Source organism: Scatophagus argus, chromosome 3 (genome assembly GCF_020382885.2).
Source record: "Scatophagus argus isolate fScaArg1 chromosome 3, fScaArg1.pri, whole genome shotgun sequence".
NCBI classification, from domain to species: Eukaryota; Metazoa; Chordata; class Actinopteri; family Scatophagidae; genus Scatophagus; species Scatophagus argus.
In genome coordinates, this window is record NC_058495.1 from 9,901,060 (window position 1) to 9,924,922 (window position 23,863).

The 23,863-nt window shown below is 38.7% G+C and overlaps 2 protein-coding genes across 3 annotated transcripts in view; both read left to right on the plus strand.

Annotated features, from left to right (window-relative positions):
- Positions 1–9,800: 9,800 nt before the first annotated feature.
- hrh1 (histamine receptor H1) lies at positions 9,801–16,945 on the plus strand. Of its 2 annotated transcripts, none has more exons than XM_046383306.1 (2): positions 9,801–9,907; positions 12,142–16,945. In XM_046383306.1, exon 2 carries the CDS (start codon positions 12,299–12,301, stop codon positions 13,901–13,903), a length of 1,605 nt encoding a protein of 534 aa, XP_046239262.1. In that variant the 5' UTR covers positions 9,801–9,907; positions 12,142–12,298; the 3' UTR covers positions 13,904–16,945. The 2 variants fall into 2 exon arrangements, with proteins under 2 accessions (XP_046239262.1, XP_046239263.1); XM_046383307.1 differs by having other exon boundaries at positions 9,813–10,416.
- Positions 16,946–20,119: 3,174 nt separating this feature from the next.
- atg7 (ATG7 autophagy related 7 homolog (S. cerevisiae)) overlaps positions 20,120–23,863 on the plus strand; it is a 54,793-nt gene continuing 51,049 nt past the window's right edge. Inside the window, exons 1-5 of the mRNA XM_046383308.1 lie at positions 20,120–20,620; positions 22,575–22,773; positions 22,953–23,007; positions 23,502–23,619; positions 23,751–23,828. Of these exons, the coding sequence (XP_046239264.1) occupies positions 22,602–22,773; positions 22,953–23,007; positions 23,502–23,619; positions 23,751–23,828 (423 nt within the window). The 5' untranslated portion in view covers positions 20,120–20,620; positions 22,575–22,601. The remainder of the gene's footprint in view (positions 20,621–22,574; positions 22,774–22,952; positions 23,008–23,501; positions 23,620–23,750; positions 23,829–23,863) is intronic.

Here is a 23,863-nt window from a genome sequence, read left to right on the forward strand (position 1 = left end):
TGTGTGTGTGTGAGAGAGAGAGAGAGAGAGAGAGAGAGAGAGTATACAAGGCTTTTGTCTGTGTCCGGTGCAGTGCATTATTCTTCATTAGAAACAGATGAGTGAGTCTGTCTATTCCAGGACTGCCCCTGGGTTCAAGTCAATCCACCACCCAGGCACCCACAGACACATACAATGAATGCACACACACTCATATGCATATTCACATCAATGACAACTGAGTTAGAAGCAGAGTAGAAATCAACATTTTGTTGAGTCGTATCAGATTATCTTCTGGGTAATTATGAATACAGACACAATGCAGTACATCAGTGTTTTAGTGAACTTTTGATAGGCAAAGGTAAAAAGCAATTTCCTTATTCATTTATTTACTATTCATAATATCTATATCCTTATTTTGGAGCTCATGCAATGAAATATCTCAGGTCTCCAGTCAGCCAGTTGTCATTCAGACCAAGTTTTTTTGAGGTATAACTGGTGGAATATAAATTGAATTTCAGGATGGATAGACTTGCATGATGAGCCTCTCTGCTATCTATCACATGCATTTGACTGAATATTGCCAACCTCCGCATTTCTGGCTATTTGCTGGGATGGAATTATCCAATATGCTCACACCTCATTATTTCTGCTTACTCAGGACAGCTTAAGGATGGTTTGTGTTTTGTTTTTTGTTTTTTCATTTCCAGCTCATCACTGTCCAGCATAATGTTTTACCCCAGGATAAACAGAAATGAGACTGCATTTGTCTGTAATTCTACCAAAAATTTTAATTATTCAACTCATTTTTTAAAAATCACATTAATGCATCATATATTATGATAAAAATATGTCAAATATGTGCATGATTACCTTGACTAAACCAGAGCAGAACACAATCAGTCAACAGTACAGCTGTGGGCATTAAAGTCTGTCTTTTACAATAGGATTCTTCCACATAAAGACAAGTGATCAATTTGCCTCCACTTCATTGTCAAAATAGCACCACTGTAGAGAGAAAAGAAAAAGAAAGACCAAAAAAAAAGAGAGAGAGACTGTATGGAGAGAGAAGATTACATAAGTCCTTCACCTCACATGCCTGACTATGTGACTGCAAAAAGGCCAAAAGACTGAGGGATGGTGGAAGGCAGCGAGAGGAGAGAAGGTGGGGGAAGCGGAGTAAATTGGAGAAAATTAAGTGGAAGAGGGGAGAGAAGAGGGATTTGAGAGAGCGATGGGGCGAGCGAAAGGGAGAACAAGACAGAGAGAGAGAGAGAGAGAGAGAGAGAGAGAGAGAAGCAGATGAGAGGTTTATAAAAAGAAAAGTGAAGATGATGTAGAGGGCGTATGAAGTGGGCCTCTGTCATTCTAGTTAATGCCAGTCGCTTCGACTCAACGACAGCATAAAGACGCCGCTGAAGAGGGCTCTGATATATGCAGCCTGACAAAAGCACTTATCAGATGCAGCATGGCTTGAAAAATGCTGACGTGCCGACAAAATGTTGAAATCAAGTCAATTGGGAGGCAGACTGATGACCTTATTCGAATTGTCTCGCTGACGCAATGTGTCAGAGAAAATGTTTTGTAATCATTTTTTACTCATTTTGGAAATTGCTGCATTCATCCCGCACATTTTAATTAAAAAACAATTTAAATTATTTGATTGAATACAGTCTTTGTGTAACCCACTTCTGGGAAATACACTTATCTATCTCATTCTAGGTTCAGAAGGAGCCAAGTATGAGTGTAATAACCATGAGCAGAACTAAATTAAATTCAGTGAACTGGAACTTTAGTTTATATGTGAGTAACCAAACATTTACAGTGCATATGAACAATAAAAAATGGGCACTTTGATCGAGTGTCCTCAGTCTTGTATTGTCCTTTAGTAGTTCCTTTCACTGTTCAAGGGAGAAGTTGATGTCTATCCATGGAGAAAAAAATATGTGAAATAAGTGAAATCCAAAGTCAGATCAGATGAGGACCTGACCCATCAGAGTCTGCTATGTCAGAGTGTACTCTCAGTGTATCTGCTCAGGTTGGCACCAGCCAAGGCGAGTGGTTTGATCCTACCACTGAACCCAGAGGTAATCCAGCTGTTTCAGAGGTACAGTGTATCATGAAAATTAGGTAGCTCGCCCTCTGGACCAGCTGATCTTCTTCACTGGATCCTTCCATCCATATCAGAAAACCTGAGCTGTATTTTAGCAAACAGGTTATAAATTCTACATTTCTATGTTTTCAATTATGTTGTACATTTTAATACATCTCAACAATACCAAGTGCTAATTTAAAACAATTACTTGAAAGGTATTGTTATTCTCCAATTCAACTTCCACATTTCAAAAGAAAAATGTTTCGAATCATGTTCTAACAAAATACATGTACATGCCTAGCATACTACAACACAATAAAGTTATCACAAATGAAAACAGAATTAAACTGTTTCAGTTTAACATTTCAATACACAGTAGAGCATAATCTTACACAGCATCAAAACTCTGCTTGCAAAAATACCTAAAAGCCTCTAACGCAAGGAGCAAGTAAACAGGAGAGTCACATGGAAAAAAATGTTTTTCCTCCTCCCTAACAACATCGAGAATATCTTAAACTCGGTTATACATACAAATATATTTCCCTCACAACACAGTTCAGAAGGTCACAGTGCAATACATGAGGAACTTTGTATTAAAGTCACTGTAGTATCTACTAGTCGCAAACACAGCTAACGTTAGCTTACCGACACAGGTGAAGTTCAACAACTTAAAGAAAAAGCTCTTTTGGCGATCTCGCGTCGGACTCACCAATAGCCTCGCTCCCTTTCAATAGCTACCAACTGTAACTCAGTCTCCAGTTCTTCTTTACATCTAGATGAAAACAATCACTTGCTGTTCAGCGTACTTTCCTGATTGAGCTCTCCTCTTTTTTGTCTTTTTTGCGGGCAATCCTTCCCCATCAACCACAGCGTATCTTACGCTCACATCAGGGAAAAGTAGAAAATCTGAAAATGCAATCTACGAAAAGGCTACCATAACTGATTCAGCAATAGAAATGAACACAGACACAGAACTTAAGCAAATAAAAATATTCCCAATAAGTTCTGACATGGTTTTATGTTGATAAAAAATAACATAAAAATAACATGACTAAGGGCTGAAATTACATGTTTTTGAAGAGATTTGGTCCATGCTGCACAGCCACTATTGCAAATCCAATCACAGGAGAGGATTATATTGTCTTGCTCAAGGACACTTCAGAAGGGCAGATCCCCCCCCCCACCCTTTGAAAAGAAAGCTCCATACTGACTAATCCACTCTAGTGAAGTAATGTACCTACTTACATTTACTCAAGTACTCAAATACAAATCTAAAATACTGGTATTTGACTTGAGTACTTCCATACCTGTGCAGTAAAGTTCAAGGGGAAATGGTGTACTTTTCACTCCACTGTAATTATTCTTTGGCTATAATTATCAGTTATGCATATACTAATTACACATTCAAATGCAAAACATATGAAGAGCCTATAAAATATGATGCACTTTTGTGTATGAAGCTTCCCAAAAGTATAACAATTTAGAGTTAAAACGATTATTCAGTTAATCGATTAGTCAGTCAGCAGAAAATTTGCAACTGTCCTATTCTAGTAATTGTGACAGCATTTCTCACCATTTTTGAATGTTTTGCAAACAAAACAGTTAAAGGATCTAAAAAATAATAATCAGCACTCAAATTAAATAAGTCACAGTCCCAAATAAAGTATTTTAATATTTTACAGCTCCAGAAAAATGCTGCTTACACATAATTGCACAAGTAATAATAATGATAGAATATATCACAGCATTACGGTTACAGGGGTCATTTTCTGCACTCACAGCACATTTTCTCAATGACACTTAGATAATTTTACTTTACTACCGATGGATGACCTTTACTAGTAATGGAGTATTTTTCACAGAATTTTTCATCACTGTCTCTCTCTGCTCTGTCAGTATTAGGTTTGGTGGCACACTGGCTGAAACAACTTGACATGTGAGACCCAAACCACTACTGAATCAGTAATTTTAACAAAATTTCTCAGAAATAATGTGCAAGAACACCTTAATGTCAATTGGACCAGTAGGAATGATAGAAGTATCAAAGAAGTGTCAAAATGGGCAAGGGAAGAGAGGGAGCTGGATGGAAGAACATGTGAGGAGAGGACTGGAACAGGAGCGAGAGAGCAGTAAAAAGATGGAGGAAATGAGCATGAGCTTCTTTTCCAGGAGTATATATTGTAAAATGCAGATGAAACCACACTGCTTCAATGTAATGATTAGCAGCTGATGACATTTCATGAGTTTGTTTACAGGCTGAACAGAAGGTTACAAAGTCACCTCCCAGTGATAACAGGAGAGTAAATCCCACATGTAAAGGGAGATTAGCCAGAGATCTGCTCCCCTTATTATTTTCAGAGACACTGATCTTCGGGCGAGAGTGATTGATAGCAGAGATTATCTGACTGTTCTTGAGTTCACAAAGGCTTTTCTGAAGGTAATAATAATGACAATTCAAAGTAATAAAGGAAACTTTGATTTTTTGCGAGCTCATAAGTACCCCCACATTTTGTCACATATAAGATGACTGTTACTTTGCCAGGCTTCCTTTATGGAACAGTAAATGACAGCAGATACAGGCCTGACCAGCAGATGTCACCATTAGCCTGCAAAACATAGACATGCATGGCTTTTCAAGTGTTGCTATGGCAAGGAAACACATAAGAGAAATGAAACATTGACTTTTGTCTAACAGGAATAAAAAAAAAAAGTTGATACTATAAATGTTCATAGGACAAAGAGGGACAGAGATATTCAGTTTAGGCATATGCAACACACAATGTCTGTCATCAGTGATTGACTTCTATTAGAGTCATCTGGCTTAATTTGAAAGACAATCAGCCATCACCACAATGCACTCTAACCAGCCTGATTCTTTCCCTACACTCTGTAATTATGGGCTATTATGGGGCAACTATACTACAGACTGAGCTAAATTGAATTATTGCATTCATTGACGTACACACACAAATAAGAATACACACATTCTCATGTTTAATGTGCATGCACGGACACAACAAACATACAAAGGAAAACAAATTCCTTGCACAACTGTGTAGCAGAAATAGAAAACCTTCTCACTACTACACATTCATATTACAGTCTGTCATTTTAAATCATTGGTTACGTCCACATTGCATTATGGCGACAACAATTTTATATGATTTATATAATATAATATAGTATATAATATGAAAATCCCACTGACTCATTTATCCCTCAGCTAATCTGCTGTTGTCCCTCTACTCATGAACTAACACACCTTTGTCTTCATACAGAGAAGGATAACCACGCATTCAGGCCGTATGTAAGCAACAGCCAGTTTCCTGCTTTCACAAATACATTCAAGCGGTCCAGCTTCTGACCACAAAGCAACTATTTTCATGGTAACTGTTGACCCAAAGGGGTCCAGGAGTTCAATATCTAAAAACACTTCTGTCACCATCTACTGTTGCTTTCTTGACATTTTTTTCAATTTAGTGTACCTTATTTTCCTTACCTCCTCCCACACACAAACACACATAAACCCCTGGTCCCTTTCTTCAAATCTTCCTGGCCCTTTTCATCTCATCCTTCGTTTCATACTGTCACTCTGCCCTCCCTTCCTCCCTCCTTCCTTCCTTCCTTCCTTTCTTTCTTTTCATCACCTATTCACCCGCAGCTCTTCCTGTAGCAGAGAGCAGGCTGGTAGTAACGCTGATTTGATGATTTTGGTAGTGTATCCAGTGTACCTAGTCTGAATATTGCATAACGATGAATATAAACATCAGGAATTCATTGTAACGGCTCTCCTGCCTGAAAAGGAGCAGGTGTATCACAAAGTACCTGATGAAAGGTGTTGATACACCCTGTCCTCACCAGGCACCTTTCAATGATGATTTTCACTCATATAGCAGCAATGTTTCCATTTTACGTAATCCACGCAGCTGTCCACACCGGCTGTGTGATGGTTCCCACTTCACTCACACTTTGTGCACGTAACAGAGTCCCACAGCCTCTTTAAGCGGTTCAAGTCTGCGGCTGTCTGACGGCACACTCACAGCTGTCACTGTTGCGCTGGTGACATGAGGATTCGCAGTACAGCTTGTGTGGAGAAAAGGTGTTATTCTAAATGATTCTGACCTCCTCTCAGGGTGAAGTTGGGTAGAGTGATTTTAGGGCTTTGCTATGGTCACTGCACTCGAGAGTCCAGAAAATGTCACGTCTCACCCTGACAGTAACAAAATAAACCGGAAAGTGAAGATGGAGACATGACCACACTGTTCCTGAGCAGAGGTCTGTTCTGCCCAAAAATAACACCTGCGTGGGTGTGAAAACAACTATAATGTCATAAACTCCATACACTGGTGAATAATATTATTTTATTTGTATTAATTTAAAGGGAATACATATTGATCAGCATCACTGTGAATGAACCAGTGCTCACAAGGAGGCCAGTTTTCAACTGTTGTCCCTTGGCTACATGTGAAATTAGCCATTAAAATAATGAAACAATAAAGCACACACCATGTAGAATTAGAACAAGAGAAAGCAGATGAAAGCATGAAGCTGCTGAGCAGGATAAAAGCAGTAAGGCAAGTTATGTGTAAATATGTTATGCCAGAAATTAATACAAAACTGTGTAAAATAGACATCACATTATAGGACAGGAGACACAGATAAAACTAATACACTGAGGATGATGTATTAGTTTTATCTGTGTCTTGACCTTTGACAATAGTATGTTAAACAAAATAACGTAGGCTTATATGTGAACTCAACAGAGAGCTTTTGAGATTTCACACACCACTAAGATAATGGAAAAATTAAACCTGATCTTAAACTAATAGTTTATGAAAGAATATTCATTTAAACTCAGCATCATTTGTTTGCAATTATTATTTAATGTTTATGTGCACATTTGAAAATTCTGAGAAGCAAGTTTGGCATCAAAATTTTCCTAAAAGTTGAAAAATTATTCATACATCTAGATGTGTAATTCTCTCCCCCCCCCACATATAGCGGGGTTTCACCCCAAGTCCACCACCCTGAAATTGTACACCTTGTGGAACGAGGTAAGCCGAGGAAGTGAATAGCTCAGGCTGACTGATGATGAGGAGGAGTAGGAGGACGAACCACCATGGAGGGACAAGTCCCTGCACAGCATGTACCACCGACAGATAGAAGAAGTGCCTGATATCGAGAAATGCTTCCAATGGCTGGAGAAGGCAGGATTGAAAGACAGCACAAAGAACAGGACAAGGCACAAGAGCACAAGAACAGGCACTCATTATAAGATCAATAGAAGCTACACACCAGACAGACCCCAGGTGCAGGCTGTGTAAAGATGCCACTGAGAAAATTCAAACTCAGCAATGTGTAAGATGCAGGCAGGAACAGTGTACATGGAACACCATAACCAAGTGGCTGACATAGTATGCAGGAACATCTGCACTGAGTATGGGCTGGAAGTCCCAAAGTCAGAATGGAAGACGCGTCCCAAGATGGTTGAGAATGACCAAGCTCCTGTGGGATTTCCAGATCCAGACTGAGAAAACGGTGACAGTGAACCAGCCAGACATTGTGGTGGTTGACAAACAACAGAAGAAGGCAGTGGTGACCATCACAATGTCTTTTCCTCATCACTGTCGCCAAGTGCTTGCTCATGGGGGTTTTGTTGGGTCTCTCCAAAAATCAAATTAAAGATTTTCGTCTAGACCTGCTGTAAATGGAAAGTGTCATGAGACAACTTTTTGTTTTTTTGTTTTTTAAATAAATTGAATTGAAATTGAAATAACTGAATTGAATTGATAGATGTAGTGATCCTAAGGAACAGCAACATCAAGAGGAAAGAACATGAGAAGCTCAAAAAATACAAAGGGCTGAAAGAAGAGCTACAAAAGATGTGGCAAGTAAAAGCAACAGTGGTACCAGAGGTAACTGGGGGTCCTGAAAAGAGTGACTGCTAAGGTTCCAGGTACAATACGGTGGTTTTTTTTTTTTTGGTTTGTTTTTAAATAATGGCCCTTCTCTGACGAAAAAAAAAACCCTATATAACAAACATATAACATACTCATTTAATGGTGGGCCAAGTGAAGTTAATATCATGACCAAAAGTATAAAAATTATTAGCATGAACCTCAGGCTCTGCCAAGGAGCAGAGGTTTGTTTAGATATTTCAGAAACTATGACCATAAAATTTAACATACACTGTCACACTCCCAAGGGGGAAAAATCTAATAGTTTTTATTTTCCATTGCCTGTATTCCTTGGCCTGTTGCTTGCATACAGACAAAACACTGGTATCATAGTTCACACACACACACACACAAACACACAGCTGGAAGAAATCGTACCCTTCATGACACGAGTTCAAATTACAATTTGCAATTTCACAACAAGTCAAAGCCCAAATGAATCCCAGACTAATTCTCAGAATCAGCACACGAACAGGGTCATCAGGAGCCTCATCCCTTCGCTGCTGAATGTTATGAAACACACTTGATATTTTGACAGGGCTGTTGACACGCTGTGTCTTCGGGGGAGCATGTCGTCCCAACAGAAAAACAGAATTTACAGTTGGACAAATGTCATATCAGTTCATGTCGAGTTCATGTGAAAGTAGTAACAGCTAACACTTGACAGCTAACACATTATTAGCCCTTGTTAGATTAGAGTGTGTTTGTATAGTTTGTGGAGAAACCTGAGATTTTATATGTCTTGAAAGATGCACTGTGAAGTAGTTAACTTTTGGCTATTGGTGTGTATGCATACAGTACATACATACATACATGTGTATAAAGTATTTATTCATAAAGTATTCATTTTTGTTATAGGCTACTTTCTTGAATATTTTTTCAAAGGAAATGTTTCTGATTCACACCCCACAAAATGCCAAATGTTTATTTAAGATCAAATATTAAAACAGTCATCTCTCTTGTTCTACATAAACCAAAACACTGACACACACGTTGGTGTGGGTGGGTGGACATGCTGCTCTTAGACAGCTGGTGAGCCATATAGCTTGAAAGGCTGTCTCTTCAGGTGAGAAATAAGATGAAATAATATGCAGGGTCCAGAAATCAGAACAAATTCAATTTATGTTTTAATATTAGACTTGCTGTTTGAGTCAGCGCAGAGGGGCAGAGGACTTGGGCTTTTGAAAAAACAGCACAAAGAAGACTGCCACTAGTCAGCAGACTGTATGCTGAGTTTCATCGATCTAGCTCATGTGTTGTGATTGGAGGAATTCATTATGTTACCATGGTCCCTTCCTCCTGCTGTCCTCATTTCCCCTACCAATAATCCAGACAGCTCCCACCCTCACTGCTCCTTGATACAGGATTTCCATTGACTGGTTCAGCTGTAAATAAAAGTTAAGATATTTAAACACTGTACAATTCAAACGTATTTATTTAACGACCTCAAGCAGATCTTTCGTCAACGTAGGCCTACGGGCTTATCTCCCCTGCTCACGGCGCGCGTGTAAAGAACTGTACGGTGAATCATACACTGAGTCATTGCCCCGCACATCATAATGCGCACCTCCATCAGGTGAAAACTCTTTCCTCCAACACGGTAATGTTTATGGTTGCAATTATTCAGCCGTATATTATGTAAAGTAGAAAATCTGTGACTCAGTGTTCAGTCTAGAGCTGTGCGAGAGAGAGAGAGAGAGAGAGAGAGACAGACAGACACACACACTGTGAGGGGGAGGGAGAGAGGAAGAGAGGAACAGCGGGGGGGGGGGGGACTTTTACTTTGCAATTCCAACCTCTGTCCTTCACTCGTTTTCTGACCCGGGATACTGACTGGATCTAAACTGCCTTTCTGGGAAATTCAGGCGCAACCCCGGTGAGTGTGAAACTCTCACTGGACAGACGCATCGGCTATAGGCTGCAATAACTTAGACACAGATTTCAACTCATAAAGTTTTTTTTTTTTTTTTCCTATGGCAGCTGACAAGGGCCAGTTCATTAACCCGATGGCTGATACCAAAATATGCATTTGTCCGGGTAGGGCTGAAAGCAGAAAAGTTTTCGTGTGAGAACCCGCCGGGGCTCAACAGGTGGCTCTCTGGGCACCGACTTGTCGTGTTGGATGTGAGAGCCATACAGGCTATTTACGTTCATTTACAGGTTCCATGGAGTTTGAACAGGGCGAAAACAGAGCAGGATTAATGCATGTGTTCCCGCTCTTTTGTAATGAAATCAGAGGAGCGGTGATCATTGCTGATTATCATATTGATCAATTAGTGTTAGACAAATATCCTGCCCTTATCCGGTGCTGCAAACTGAGTTGCTCCCAGGCAGAAAACACGCAGCTATCCACTTGTCTTCATCTTGTTATTCTTTGTGAACTGGGTGAGTAATAATCTTGATTGTAAATATTTGTGCTGCGGAGGCAGTAAATGTATAAACACAGAGGCTACAAACAAAGCGAGAAAATGTTTACCACCGCACAGTGCGGCTCAGATAAAGATTAAAGTCAAAGATATTTAACGAAAGCAAGCGATAAACAGTCAAGTTTTCTAACGACTGAGGCGCTTCAGTCACAATTAGGCTCATTATATGAAGGACAGCATATAGGCTGCTGTATGTAGTGCAACGTTATATTTACATGTGCTTTAGTATACGTGCATTTGAATTGGCATCTAATATTGGAATACGTTGGAATAAGTGTATAAGTGTATGTAGACTTAACATCCATCATACAACGTGTGTGTGTGTGGGGGGGGGGTAATGGCAATCGAAAATGCAACTTTACAACATCGCACCGTTTTTAAAACCAAAAACCACAGTGAGAGTTGAGATGAGTCAGTTTCTGAGGTTCAGCCACCACCGCTGTTGTGAGTGACTTTCTTCTCCCACTAATCGCTTAATATTGTGAGATTGGTGGGTATTTTTTTTCTCTCTTCCTCCTCCGGAATGTGTGTCATCACTGAGTAAGCAGACACAGTCGAAAAAGGTACTGTCATACTTGTTTGACGACAAGGGAAGAAATTAGATTAGTACGAATGAAAACTGATGTTTCTACAGAAATGATGCTTATTTACTAATTGTACACTTTTCCTTCCTACCTGTTCTGAATGCATTAGATTTCGTATTTGTTTACATCTAAGTGGCTTTTGAATATTTTTGTTTCCTTTTGATGACTTTCCAAATCCCACATGTCCATATTCTTAAAGTTTTCATTTCTTTATTCATTTTGCAGGTTGGCTTTTGCTGTATAATCACAAGGGTTTTGATTTACATCCACATTGATTCCTGCACTTTACACACTCAAGTTTTTTGTTGTTGTTTTCTGTTATCAGGAGTTATCTGAGTGGAGTGTGATGGTCTTAATGGCAAAACAACACGTGATTAGGCTCTTATGCTGGAGGGAAAAAAGATCTATGTTTTACACTTAGGTTTGAGTCCGAGGGTTCTTAAAAAAAAAAGGCCAAATGACGTATTTCAATTCACAGATGAATTACGGAGAGACAAGTCAGCATGAGCTATGCACAGAAACACCCACCTGCCTCCATGGCAGTGCGTTCATTTCATTCTACCCTCTTAAAATACAATCAATACCCCAAACATCATTTCCATCTGCATACTGTATGTTTTAATATGAGACGTCTTGCTGTGCCTTGCAGACTCTAACATTTACACAATAGTATAGAATATAATGAATCCTAAACATAGATTTCATACAGCACTGGCTGAATGTCAGCGTCACCTTTCCTCCAATCGCACAGTTTGCCTACTGCTGTGTCATTGATGGGATTTGCCACCTCCCCTCATGTGAGTGTAAAAGAAAGCCAGCTGGCCAGTGAAAAGAAAGAGCAAGAGAGATTGTAGCCTATTAATATGGCATATCATAACCAGAAAAGTCAAAAAGTGTTATTCTGTATTTATCTTTATATAGACATTTGTATCTGAGTCCTCCAGATATGTTTTCAGACTTCTGAAAATACTCTGCTTTGAAAAATACTGGGTGTCTTATGTGGTTTTTCCATATTACAATTACTCATGGAATGGAAACAATGCACATTTATTCAAGAAGATTGCTGTATTTTTAATGGTTTTTTTTTGTTGTTTTTTCAGGTTCTACTGATTCGGATTTATATAAGAAATGGACAAAAAAGACAGCACAGATTAATGCCTTTTTCCAGCATTTAAAGGACTGACTTTTTTTAACACAAAAGTCCACTGGTAATTTTCCATGATGTGACTGGACCTAGAGGTGAATATCTCACCTACTATGATGGAATCTGGTCTGTCTGCTTCCACAGACCCTCCTCAGCTCAACTCCAGCAGCTACGTCAATAACAGCAACAACAGTGTGCTCCTCGATGGTGACTCACTGAGGAGCAATCACACGCTGACCCTCCATGACCACTTACACAACGCCCTGCTGGGGATCTTTCTGGGACTTCTTTCCCTCCTCACGGTCATAATGAACCTGCTTGTTCTCTACGCCGTGAAGAAAGAAAAGAGCCTCCACACTGTTGGGAACCTATACATTGTCAGCCTGTCTGTGGCAGATCTCATCGTGGGGGCCACAGTTATGCCTCTTAACCTGGTATATTTGCTAGAGGATGAGTGGAAGTTGGGACGGGCTGTATGCCAATTTTGGCTTATAATGGACTATGTGGCTAGCACAGCCTCAATTTTCAGCTTGTTTATCCTTTGTTTGGATCGGTACCGCTCTGTCAGACAGCCACTGAAGTACCTGAAATATCGAACGAGAGGAAAAGCCAGTGTGATGATTTCTGGAGCATGGCTACTGTCCATGATGTGGATTATTCCAATTTTAGGATGGAGGTCTTTCACTCATGTAGACCTTAAACCTGAGGAGGAGAACAAGTGTGACACTGACTTTCGCTTTGTCACGTGGTTTAAGGTCATCACTGCCGTCTTCAACTTCTATGTACCCTCTGTGTTGATGCTGTGGTTTTACACACATATTTACTTGGCAGTAAGACAACATCTCAGGGACAGAGAGAGAATCATTCATCCGACCGATTCATTTGGGGAAAATGAGAATGGACAAAATGTTCAAACACCCATGAAAAGTGACTCCAAATCACCCAGAAGGGAATGTGAGGTTCCACTGAAAATATCTAAAAAACAACGCTTGCTGGATCAAAATACTCTAGACCAGGGAGCATCCCTGGAGGATGCTGATAAAACTAAAACTGCTCCATCCAGATCTCACAGAAAAATTGGTGTGAAGTGCCAGCAGACGTCATGTCTTGCCATCACAACAAAACGACTAAGACTGGCGCAAAAGGTTAAAAGGTGTTCTTTGTCTCCTGAGGAGAAGCCACAGGATGTAATTTGTTGTGAGGGGAATAATGAGAACAAAACACAGGCGTCTTTAAATGAATGTCACGTCACAGTGCCGAACTCAGTGAGCGGCGTCTGTGATATCAATCAGGTTTCAGACATGCAGAGATACACGTCTGCACTCTACAACAACTATGACCCCAGCCATGCTTTGCCCTGGACTGAGGAAGGGGTTGAAGATGCCAAATTGGACCCGGCTAATGCAGTGACCCTGAGACAGACTTGGCAAAGGTTTATCGACCACTCACGTCATCGTATCCAAAGCCTGAGGATTCGTAAAGAGCACAAAGCAGCCAAGCAGTTGGGCTTCATAATAGCTGCTTTCTTACTGTGTTGGATACCATATTTTATAGTTTTCATGGTCATGGCGTTCTGCAGAGAGTGCGTGCACCATGACCTTCACATGTTTACCATATGGCTAGGTTACATCAACTCCACTCTCAATCCTTTTATATACCCGCTTTGCAATGGAAACTTTAAACGAGTATTTAAAAATATTCTGAATATTGGTTTGTGACAGGCAGAGCAAGGAAGCAGAACAAAGTCATAATTGTTTATATGCTGCATATAGTCGCAGATAAGGACAGGGCAACTGTTGCATCAACTAAATGTCTTAAACACATTTGCACGGGCGAGCTTTTTAAGTGTAGATAAATACTGTAACTGTATTTTGAGTGTCTGCTATTTATGTTCGTTCTAGATCTTATTTTTGTAACTGACTGCCCTTTGATTCAGACTCAGCGACAGATGAGGATAATATCTGAATTTAATGTTATTTATTTTGTCTGTGTTATGGTAATGATAATAGTGAGTCTAGGACCAGAGACCTTTAAACTCAAAGGAATTTGATCTCTCACCCTCAAAAACAGAAGCATGAATCCAGCGTCTTGGCTCTAGTTCAGAAGAGAAAAACTGTGTCCTAAATGTGTTTTCAAAGAAAACCTTTTCATGTATTTATTTTTGTGCACTATCAAAGGGCAAAGAAATGTGACATGGTATAACATGATCATGAACATGAAATATTTAACATTCACAAGCACTGCCATGCACTTGAGAGACTTTGTCACATTGTTTTCTCTTCATTAAAACAGAAGATAGGACAATAGGTGTCCTTTCTAGTGTCAGTACAGGAAAAACACAAATCTTGCCAAGTATCTTCTGAGTTCTTACCCAAGGGAAGGCTGGACTGAGAACTGGTCAGCCGGTCTCCTGTTTCACTCTTCTTTTGGGTTTTTTTTTTTTTAACAGGCAGGTTTCCGATGAATTCATCATGTTTGCCTTAACAATGATAATTTATAGAAATTTTCTAGTCTTGTTTTCACCTGCCTTGTCACTTTGTCTCTTTGTTATCATCAAGTAGAACTGATGAGGGTATCAACAAAGACATAATGTGAAGAAAAACTTGACAGAACAGAACTACATGCATATAAATGTGTATACTCGAGCACTTGATTAAAAATTAGCTGTTTGTCTGAACATTTTCACACATTTTCATACTGTCAAAAAAAAGCAGGGAAGTGCCTGTATGGCAACCACTGAAACCTTTCTCTCAAACTACAGAAGGATCTTGTTTTATTAAAATAAAACAGCCTTTTTACACTCATTTATTCTATGATGTGCTGTAGCACTTCTTTTCATGAGCCAAAGAGCACCAAATATTTTTCCACAATACTGCTGAAAAGTAACCATAATTTTGAAACTCACATCAGGCACCATTATGTCTCCCATCACAAAAGGGTATGCCTGCAAACAGGGGGGGAGTTAACTGGTGTTACAGTTAACATTTTACTGTTAATATGAAATGAATTCAGTTGATGTGTTCAAACAAAACAGTTTGTCATGTCCAATAAATTACATTATTCTCATATAAGAGGCTTATGACTGTTTTGCCAATATGAATATTTGGATGATAATAAGATAAGATGAACTTTATTGATCCCGCAGTGGGGAAATTCACTAATAATAATGTAAATGTCAGACAGTAATAATGTCTGAAATTGGGTTGTATGATATGGTTGATCGCCTCAGATCAAGAAATCCAAAATGCTTCCTGTGTCCAATGAACGCAGACGGGTTGGTGAGTCACTGCTTAGTCAAATCAAACAAATCAGAGGGAGTTGGAAATGAGCTGGAAGAGGTGATGATGTGAGCAGAAGAAGCATGTGTGTGTGTGATTGCTCTCTCATTTCCATAGCACATTTCTTTCAACAAGATGGACCCAGTGTGAGGTTGGTATTGAGGGAATAAAAATATGTTTTAGCTTTTCTTTTTAAATGCTCTTTTTGAATTTGTTCACAAATCAAAGCTGTCAAGTTCTGCAAGTAGATAAAAATAGCTCCTGCCATTAAGATACCTACTGATTTCTTTATGTTAATGAAAATGAAATTTACATTTCTGCAACAGTGTTTTTTTACACAATCAGTTCTGACTGATGTCTAGTTTCATTTAATTCCTGTAGAGTTTTATTACTGACAGGGAGCAGAGAGCACAAAAGTATTCGTCTAGTATTTCATTTAATAATGACATTTTTGATAATTCTCCTTGTTATGACCACCAGGACATATAGGAGTAAAAAAAACAATTGTTTTACTTCAGTCACATTTAAATTTGCATACAGAAAAATATTACTATAATTAGATGCATGGTATGCATTTATTTATATTTCCATAGCTACACCATAGTTAGACGAAAGCCTTGTTGCACACGAGTTGATGTTCCACACTGCCAAAGGATTACTGGTGCCTGTGTGTGTGAACTGTGTTATGGAGATACTGTATCTTTACAGTGAGCTAGCATCTCCTAGAGACAAACATTTAAAGAGACAGTTCACCCCAATCCCAGTTCACCCACCCTAGATTGTTTGGTGTGAGTTGCTGAATTTTGAATTTTTTTTTCAGTCATACATATGCCTTTTTCTAATATAACTGAATAAGATGGTATTTTGCTTCTGGTGCTTAAAATGCCACAAAAGAAAAACAATAAAAGTTTGAAGAACCCAACAGCAAAATTGTTTTCCAGAAATCCTGACTTGATTACTTGATGTGAGCAGTGTCATGTATTGATGTAATGTGTATGTAATCATGTAACTATTTTCTTTCTAATGGCGTCCTCCTCGGTTGAGTTGTAACATTACTTATTTAATTTAGTTCACTTAGCTAGCTAGCCTCTTATCCATGTGTAGATACATGCTTCCTGTGTAACTGAAAGGGTAAAAAGAAAGAAAATATTTCTGTTCTGTGGATTATCTTCAGTAACTGGGTCATTCATTCCTATTGAGGGCCACAAGCTGAGTGCCACCTAGTTTCATTACATTTGTGAGAAGGGGGACATCTGTACAAACAATATCACTAAACTCAGCAACTCACACCAAAATGATCCATATAGATAAAAAATACTTGCTTGTGTTTTTGATTTAGAGGTGCATTGCATTTATTCTGCCAAGTCCAAATGCTATGTTAATGAAAGTGGAAAAACTTGTACATCTGCCCATTTGGATCTGCTCCAAAATACAATGGGTTCTCCCTTGGCCCATGTTACCCCCACCCAACAAGTCTGGTGACAACAAACAAACAAATCCAATGGAAAACACAACCGCCTTGGCAGAAGTGATTAAGGTGTTAGAAGTAGATTTTTACACGGGATCCCACTAACAAATAGGACAGTATGACTGTGTTGTTATGCAGGACTAGGTTATTGTGTTTTAGTGATGCAAATTTTAAAAATAATGAAATTACCAAAAAAAAAAAAAAAAGAAAAAGAAACAACTGACACACAGTATATCCTAGATTTTTTGGTACCCTTAGAGGTCTGGGGTCCCTGGGGCATTCGCAGTTTATGCCCAATTGGTAGTGCAGCCTTGGCTACATACAGCATACAGTATATTACTGTACTTAATCAGCATTGCTGTGTCCTTCAACACCGGTTGATTTTTATTAGCCCAAATTCACACATCTTAGGTCAAAGATGTGTTCTGTACAAGAATAGCTTCTTAACTTCACTACACCGTCAACTTGAACTGCGTGTAGTCCATATACACAAACATCAGATCATATCAACAGGGATAAGTGGCCCAGTTCTGTGTTTTCATACTTGCCAAAGGAACGACATGAACAGGAAACAGACTTGTGCTGGTTTTAACCATGGAAACAGTGAAAACACTACCAGAACAGTGACAGCTGACTGCGATAAATCTCATCAATACTTTGCTGTAGGTCAAATAGGAAGATAAGCATGCTGTCAGTTGTGCAAATGGTGCTTGTAAGAACAGATTTGCTAAAGCCAACATGGCATGTCATAAAAAATGTTAAGCGGTGAATGGAAATCTCAAATCCAGGATATATGCCCAGCAGACACAAAACCCAGTGGTTAGCTTGGTTATAAGGCTGTCTGTACCTCAGTGCCAAGTCTAATGGTGTAGTAGCATGTTACCCTGGCAGATAAATGAAATATCTTTGGTCTTCAGCTGAAATGTTCCCTTGACCAAACAAACAGAATAATAATTCATACTGTTGTCACTGTTATTGTAAGAAATCCTGCCAAGCTGGAATCCAAAGAGCGATAACATCAGTAGTCTGATTGCAGTCGCGATAGGGCATTGAGCCCACTATTTTGATTGGTTAACAGAGGACATGAAGGCACACTGTTATGATTGGCTCGTGGGGAAGAGGAACACCCACTTTGCATCTTTTTTGGCCAGTATTTTGGCTGTCCAATGGCCATTTCCCACTGCAACTACTTTTCTATGTATGTATTTCTGTGCAAAAGATTAATAAAGTAAATAAATAATATTTTCTAAAATTGACCATAATTGTAATGTTCTCATAAAAATTAACCTCAAGTAAAATGTTCATTTACACCATAACTGAGTGTAGTGTTTACATGAAACAGACTTCATTTATTATTTTCAGTATAACTGTGATGAAAAATGTGATCACAGAAATGCAGGGGTGCTATATATGTAAAAAGCAATTTTTACAGTACATACTGGCTAAAATCCGACAAAAATATTTTTGCAGTTTTTTTTCTGCTTATTTAGAGCATAATTCGTGGTTAGAGGCAGATCAACGTCCCATGCTACCACAATTACATTATTAGAATCAGTTGATGTTGATTTGCTTCCAAGCTGATATAGTTCACATTTTGTTCACGCTTTGTGAAGATCGAATCAGTACAAACAACTTATGTTAATGTAACATGAAACAATTGTGGTCAGTAGTGATGGGGGTGTTAATGTCCCATGTAAAACAGTGATAGACAGGAACTCCCACACTGCAGCTACAATCAGACCCATCTCAATGTCAGCTCTTCTTTTAGAGAGTAAGTTATGGAGCACCTCTGCACTTTCCCCTTATTCATTCTTCTTTCTTTATGGATGAACAGGATGGAAGGAAAATGTCTTTTTACATGTGACAGTGGTGTGATTCATGGATTTCTGATATTTTTAATGAATGTTTGCAGTAGCATGATCTCACAGAATGTTTGCACTTATTTACAGAATAATAAATATGTTTTATCATGTGATATGTATTAACAACGGTGGACTGCATGAGGGAATTTTTCAGGCATGGAAGACATCTGCCTTGCTTGCCAGCAGCTACCTGCCTTGACTCAACAAATACAGACAGCCCCCACTCCCCAAACCGCTGCTGCAAAACCTGGACCTATAAACCACTCTGCAGGGGTTTCCATTTTGTTCTAGCGAATTTGTGACTTCTGCAAGGTTTTTTGAAGAATGCACCTAAAAAACATCAGCTACTTCGATCTGAAAATGTTAGTCTACTGAGAGAAAAAAAGTTCAGAATTGTGCAACATTTTCTGCAGAAATTATTGATTTAACTTTATGTCTGTTTTATTTATATAACTATGAAAAATGCAATCACAACACAAGTGGGTCAGAAGGGCAGGACGATTTTCAGACTCTACAGCTGCTCTCATCAAGGTGAATTTCACTTTCTTTCCGTATATCCGCGCAGTATATCCATTAATAAAATCTTATCCTTACATTAACTATAGTGATCTAGCATCCATCCATCCATTTTCTATAACGCTTATCCGTCAGTGCTAACCACTGCACCACCGTGTAGTGATCTAGCAATGTAATAATTTAAACCCTTTTGAAATAAAGCATTAGATACACAAAAAGAACTAATTTGTGTCTGATGTATGAGGCACGGTAGTCAATTCATGAGTGTGATTCAAACACAGTATTTCAAAAAGTCCCTGTCCAACACAAGTTGGTTTGCCCAGCAGTTCGCAGTGTATGCCTTCATGAAGCACACTATCAGATTTGTTGCCTTATTTCAAACTGAGAAATAAATCCACTTCTAAGCATTTTATCCCATCATTAGCCATAATTCCAATTGCTATGTGTTCCTAACTTTAAGTTAGTAAATGTAACTCAATCAAAGATTGGAATTTCTTTATCAGTATTTTATTAGTGTTGAGAAGGCTTTGAAATAACAACTAGACCTCCATACAGTGAAGTAGACTTGAAATGTAACTGAATAATTATATTTGAAAATAATCATAAATAAATAAATTTAAGCTATTTAATGACCACCTTTTTCCAAAACTGTAGCTTGGCCCTGGATCTTGGTCTCCTGGATTTTTTCGTATGCCATCACCCCTGTACGGCTATAACTTCTATTCCTAATCGCAAAATTAAAACCTAGAAACAAAATAAAAGCGAAGCTCTCATGAACTCCATACGGTGCGTTTTTTCTCAGGCGTATAGTTTCAAGACGGCCCCTAACCCATTGTCGCACCGTCTCATGTCCAGATGGAGCTTAACTCTGATCCCCAACAGCGATTTTGGTTAAAATGATACCGTGATTACTTTCCTACATTTCCGGAACTCTGAATTTCTTCCTGTTTACATATAGTTAGGTTTCGTTTGTGACTTCATCTGCTTAAACCTGCTGCGAATGTAACAAACTACATTAACGTCTCTTCTTGCTGGCTTGCTTTGCACGCTTAACATCCGTGTATCTGTTCAGTCTGACATGAAAAGAAACGGCGCTTATAAGTTTTTGTCAGTATTCTCATGCTTCATCGTTTGTGTCTTCTTGTTTTTATTTTGGTTCTTCATATTTTACTCAATGATACAAGCACCATAAGGTACAGAGCTTGACTTCTTTAGCAGCTAAGCTAGCACGCTGGCGACTGACCCACAGTGCATTGCTGTATTGAGTCCCGCGATCATATGATCAACTTAACCAGGAAGTAAGGATTTCTGGTAAGTGTACAAACCCCAGTTTGTTATAATTTGAGATATGAACGTGTATCTGGCTGATTGAGGGTTACCCAAATTCATCTTCGTTGAACTACAGTTATATCGTAATATTATGATCCTCGTCCTAAAAACGTTAAAATGTTGGAGGGGCTTAAGCTGTCAAAGCTTTTGCTTTCTGTATGTGGTCTTTGTTAACTAGCTAGACAGTTACTGTCTGACAGCCCCGAAAGTCCTGAAAAGTAAAAAGTGCATTTATTAGCTTACCTGAGACACTAAAGAAGACACCATCAAAGTGTGTAATATTCTTGCTGCACCTTTTGCTAATAAGAAATAATCCAAACAACACAAGACTGCTGATGTTTGTGGGTGTGTGTTGTTATGAGTAGTGTTAGATGGTAGCATAGCAATTGGATGTGTAGATAGTATCCATTATAAATTATTTTATGCATCACTTTTGCAAATAAAATGAGTAATTTATTTTCAAATATTACATTTAACGACAAATGCTTGTCACAAGTTACCAGAGACTCGAAACAAATGTTTCCAAATTATTTATTGGTCGAATGGCCAATAATCACAAAACCCAATGTGTTCATTGATGAATATCCCCTTATGGATCAATAAAGTATTGTCTTGTCATGTCTTTGTCCTATCCTGTCTTGTGGTATAGTATGTTACTGATGTAAAATCAAAAAGCAAGGGAATTCTTCTGTTTGTAATGTGATGAATGACTATATTTAGTTGATCTTGAAATTACATTAATTTTATGTGCTGTCAGTAAGTTTTAATTGATACTACCAGTATAACTATATGAACATATCCATGGTTAAGGTTGGTCAGGTTTATTTGTCTCCCCTGAAATCAGAAATGGTTCAGTCTGTACAGCATATGACACTCCCTGCCTAATCCTTTTGCGAATGATTTGAACATGTATTTGTGCAGTGCTTCATAATAATAATCTGAATTTATGTAGCACTTTTAAATATCTACATTACCAAGTGCTTCACAGAAGCAGCAAAATAAAACAAATGAGTCATAAAATCATCAGATTAAAACAGATTAAAAGACAGAAAACATAAAAACAAGAAGACAGGTGAAACAGCCAAAAGAATGCAGACAAAACACTAAATCTCATAAAAGCATTAAAACTCAAGTGAATTCAGAAAATGCTTTTTGATAAAAGTATGTTTTAAGAAGGGTTTTAAAAGCAGTCACTGTCTCAGCTGACCCGATGTCTTTGGGCAGATTGTTTCAGAGCTTCAGGGCACTGACTGCAAACGCCCTCTCCCCTTTAGTTTTCAGCTGGGCCTCTGTGACAAACAAAAGACCTCTGCCGAGCATCCCAAAGCACATAACATAATATAATAGGGAGCAAGGCTACTGAGAGCTTTACAAATGATCAGTAAAATCCTAAAACCTATTCTGCAACATACTGGGAGCCATTGTGAAGAAGCTAAAACGTTACCAATTTGATCACATCTTTTGATTGCGGTTAAAAGCCTTGCAGCTGAGTTCTGTACCGTCTGCAATCAATTTATAGATTTTCGGTTCAGGCAAGTAAAGAGACTGCAGTGATGAAAGCGTGTAAAATGGTCTCTGTTTCTTTAAAAGTTAAGATGGATCTTATTTTAGGAATATTTCGAAGATGATAAAAACACGATTGCACAATCTTTGTGGTGTGCTGCTCAAAAGGTTACTATTAAAGCAGACAGTAGTTTGATACCAGACAGTTGGCTTAATGTCAGCTATTGACTGCTTGGTGAATTGAGCGAATTAGTGTATACATATACTGTTTATTGAGTGTACTCAGCAGCTGTCATTGTTATTGTGTGTTTGCATTAAGCTCAGTTACAACATCAATGTGAAAGTAACCTTCATACTGTAAGTGTGTTTAAGTTATGACAGATTATGGAGACTGCATCTTTTTTTTGTAACCCACAATTGTTTAATTTCTCAGCTTGTTGTACTTGGCTGTGAAGTTGTGATGGCATCTGACACCAGTGAAGCAGCGGCTTCGAAGGCGGAACTCAAGCTGCAGTTTGCTCCTTTCAGCAGTGCTTTGGAGGCAGGCTTCTGGCACCAGCTTACTCAGAAGAAACTCAATGACTACAGATTGGATGAGAGCCCCAAATGTATCAAAGCATATTACTACAATGGTGAGTTGCGAGGTCATATGGTTTCGTGATAACGCAGACTTTTAAGTTGCTGCTTTTTTCATTTTTCCACAATTATTTTTATACAGTGTCACAAACATGAAAACTATTAGATCGAGAGATGTTTTAAATAAGAACCTTAAAAAATTGTTAACCATTTCATTCACATTTATAATCTGCAGGTGACCCACTTGGTTTGCCCACTCGCCTTACATTGGAGTTCAGCGCATTTGAGGTGTAAGTATGATGATATGTAGACTTTAAACCTTAAAGGCATAATATGCAGCAGTTGTTGGTTTGCTCTTTGTAAACACACCATTAAGTGATTCTGGAGTAAATAGCTCATTATTCATCGAATTGCCCCTACCCCATAACATCAGTATTTAACGACCTGGGAATGAGAATCAACAATGAACTGTCTTCACATTCAGTGATGCCGGCAATCAGCAATATAATTGTTTTGTATTGTATTGTGTTAATTCTTTGTTATCATGTGCCCGATCAGGCAGTCCTGAGTAGGTTGGCATTTCGCATTGTTGAGCCCCGTTATGGAATAATGAATGATTGAACTTCCTTTATAGTTTAACAGCCATATCAGTTTAGGGTTGAAACTTTCAATAAAGCGACTGTGTTCATATTTACAAATTGTACCTCATTGTATATGAAGTAGTACACTCAGTGTATTCAGTTCATTTGATTTAATGCAAAGCCACGATGTGTTTTACTGTCAGGGATGGTCCGACACCAGCCCGTTGCTGTCCAGCTATTGGAATGCTGTATAACACCAACACACTTGATGCCTTTAAGACCACTGATAAGAAAGCTCTGCTGGAGAAAGAAGCCAAGGAGGTGAAACACATCCAGCTTTCTCAGTTGCTCACATATTCACGTACAGATGTCTGCATCTGAAAAGTCACTACATTGAACAGCTGAGAATTAAATGATGTACCGGTAATTGTTTCATCTCTGTTGCTTTGTAGATATGGGACGCTATACAGTCTGGAGCTGCAGTGCAGGACCCATCCATCCTTTGCAGATTCGTTCTGCTGACCTTTGCTGTGTGTATAAACAGTATATTATAAAAGTTTTGGTC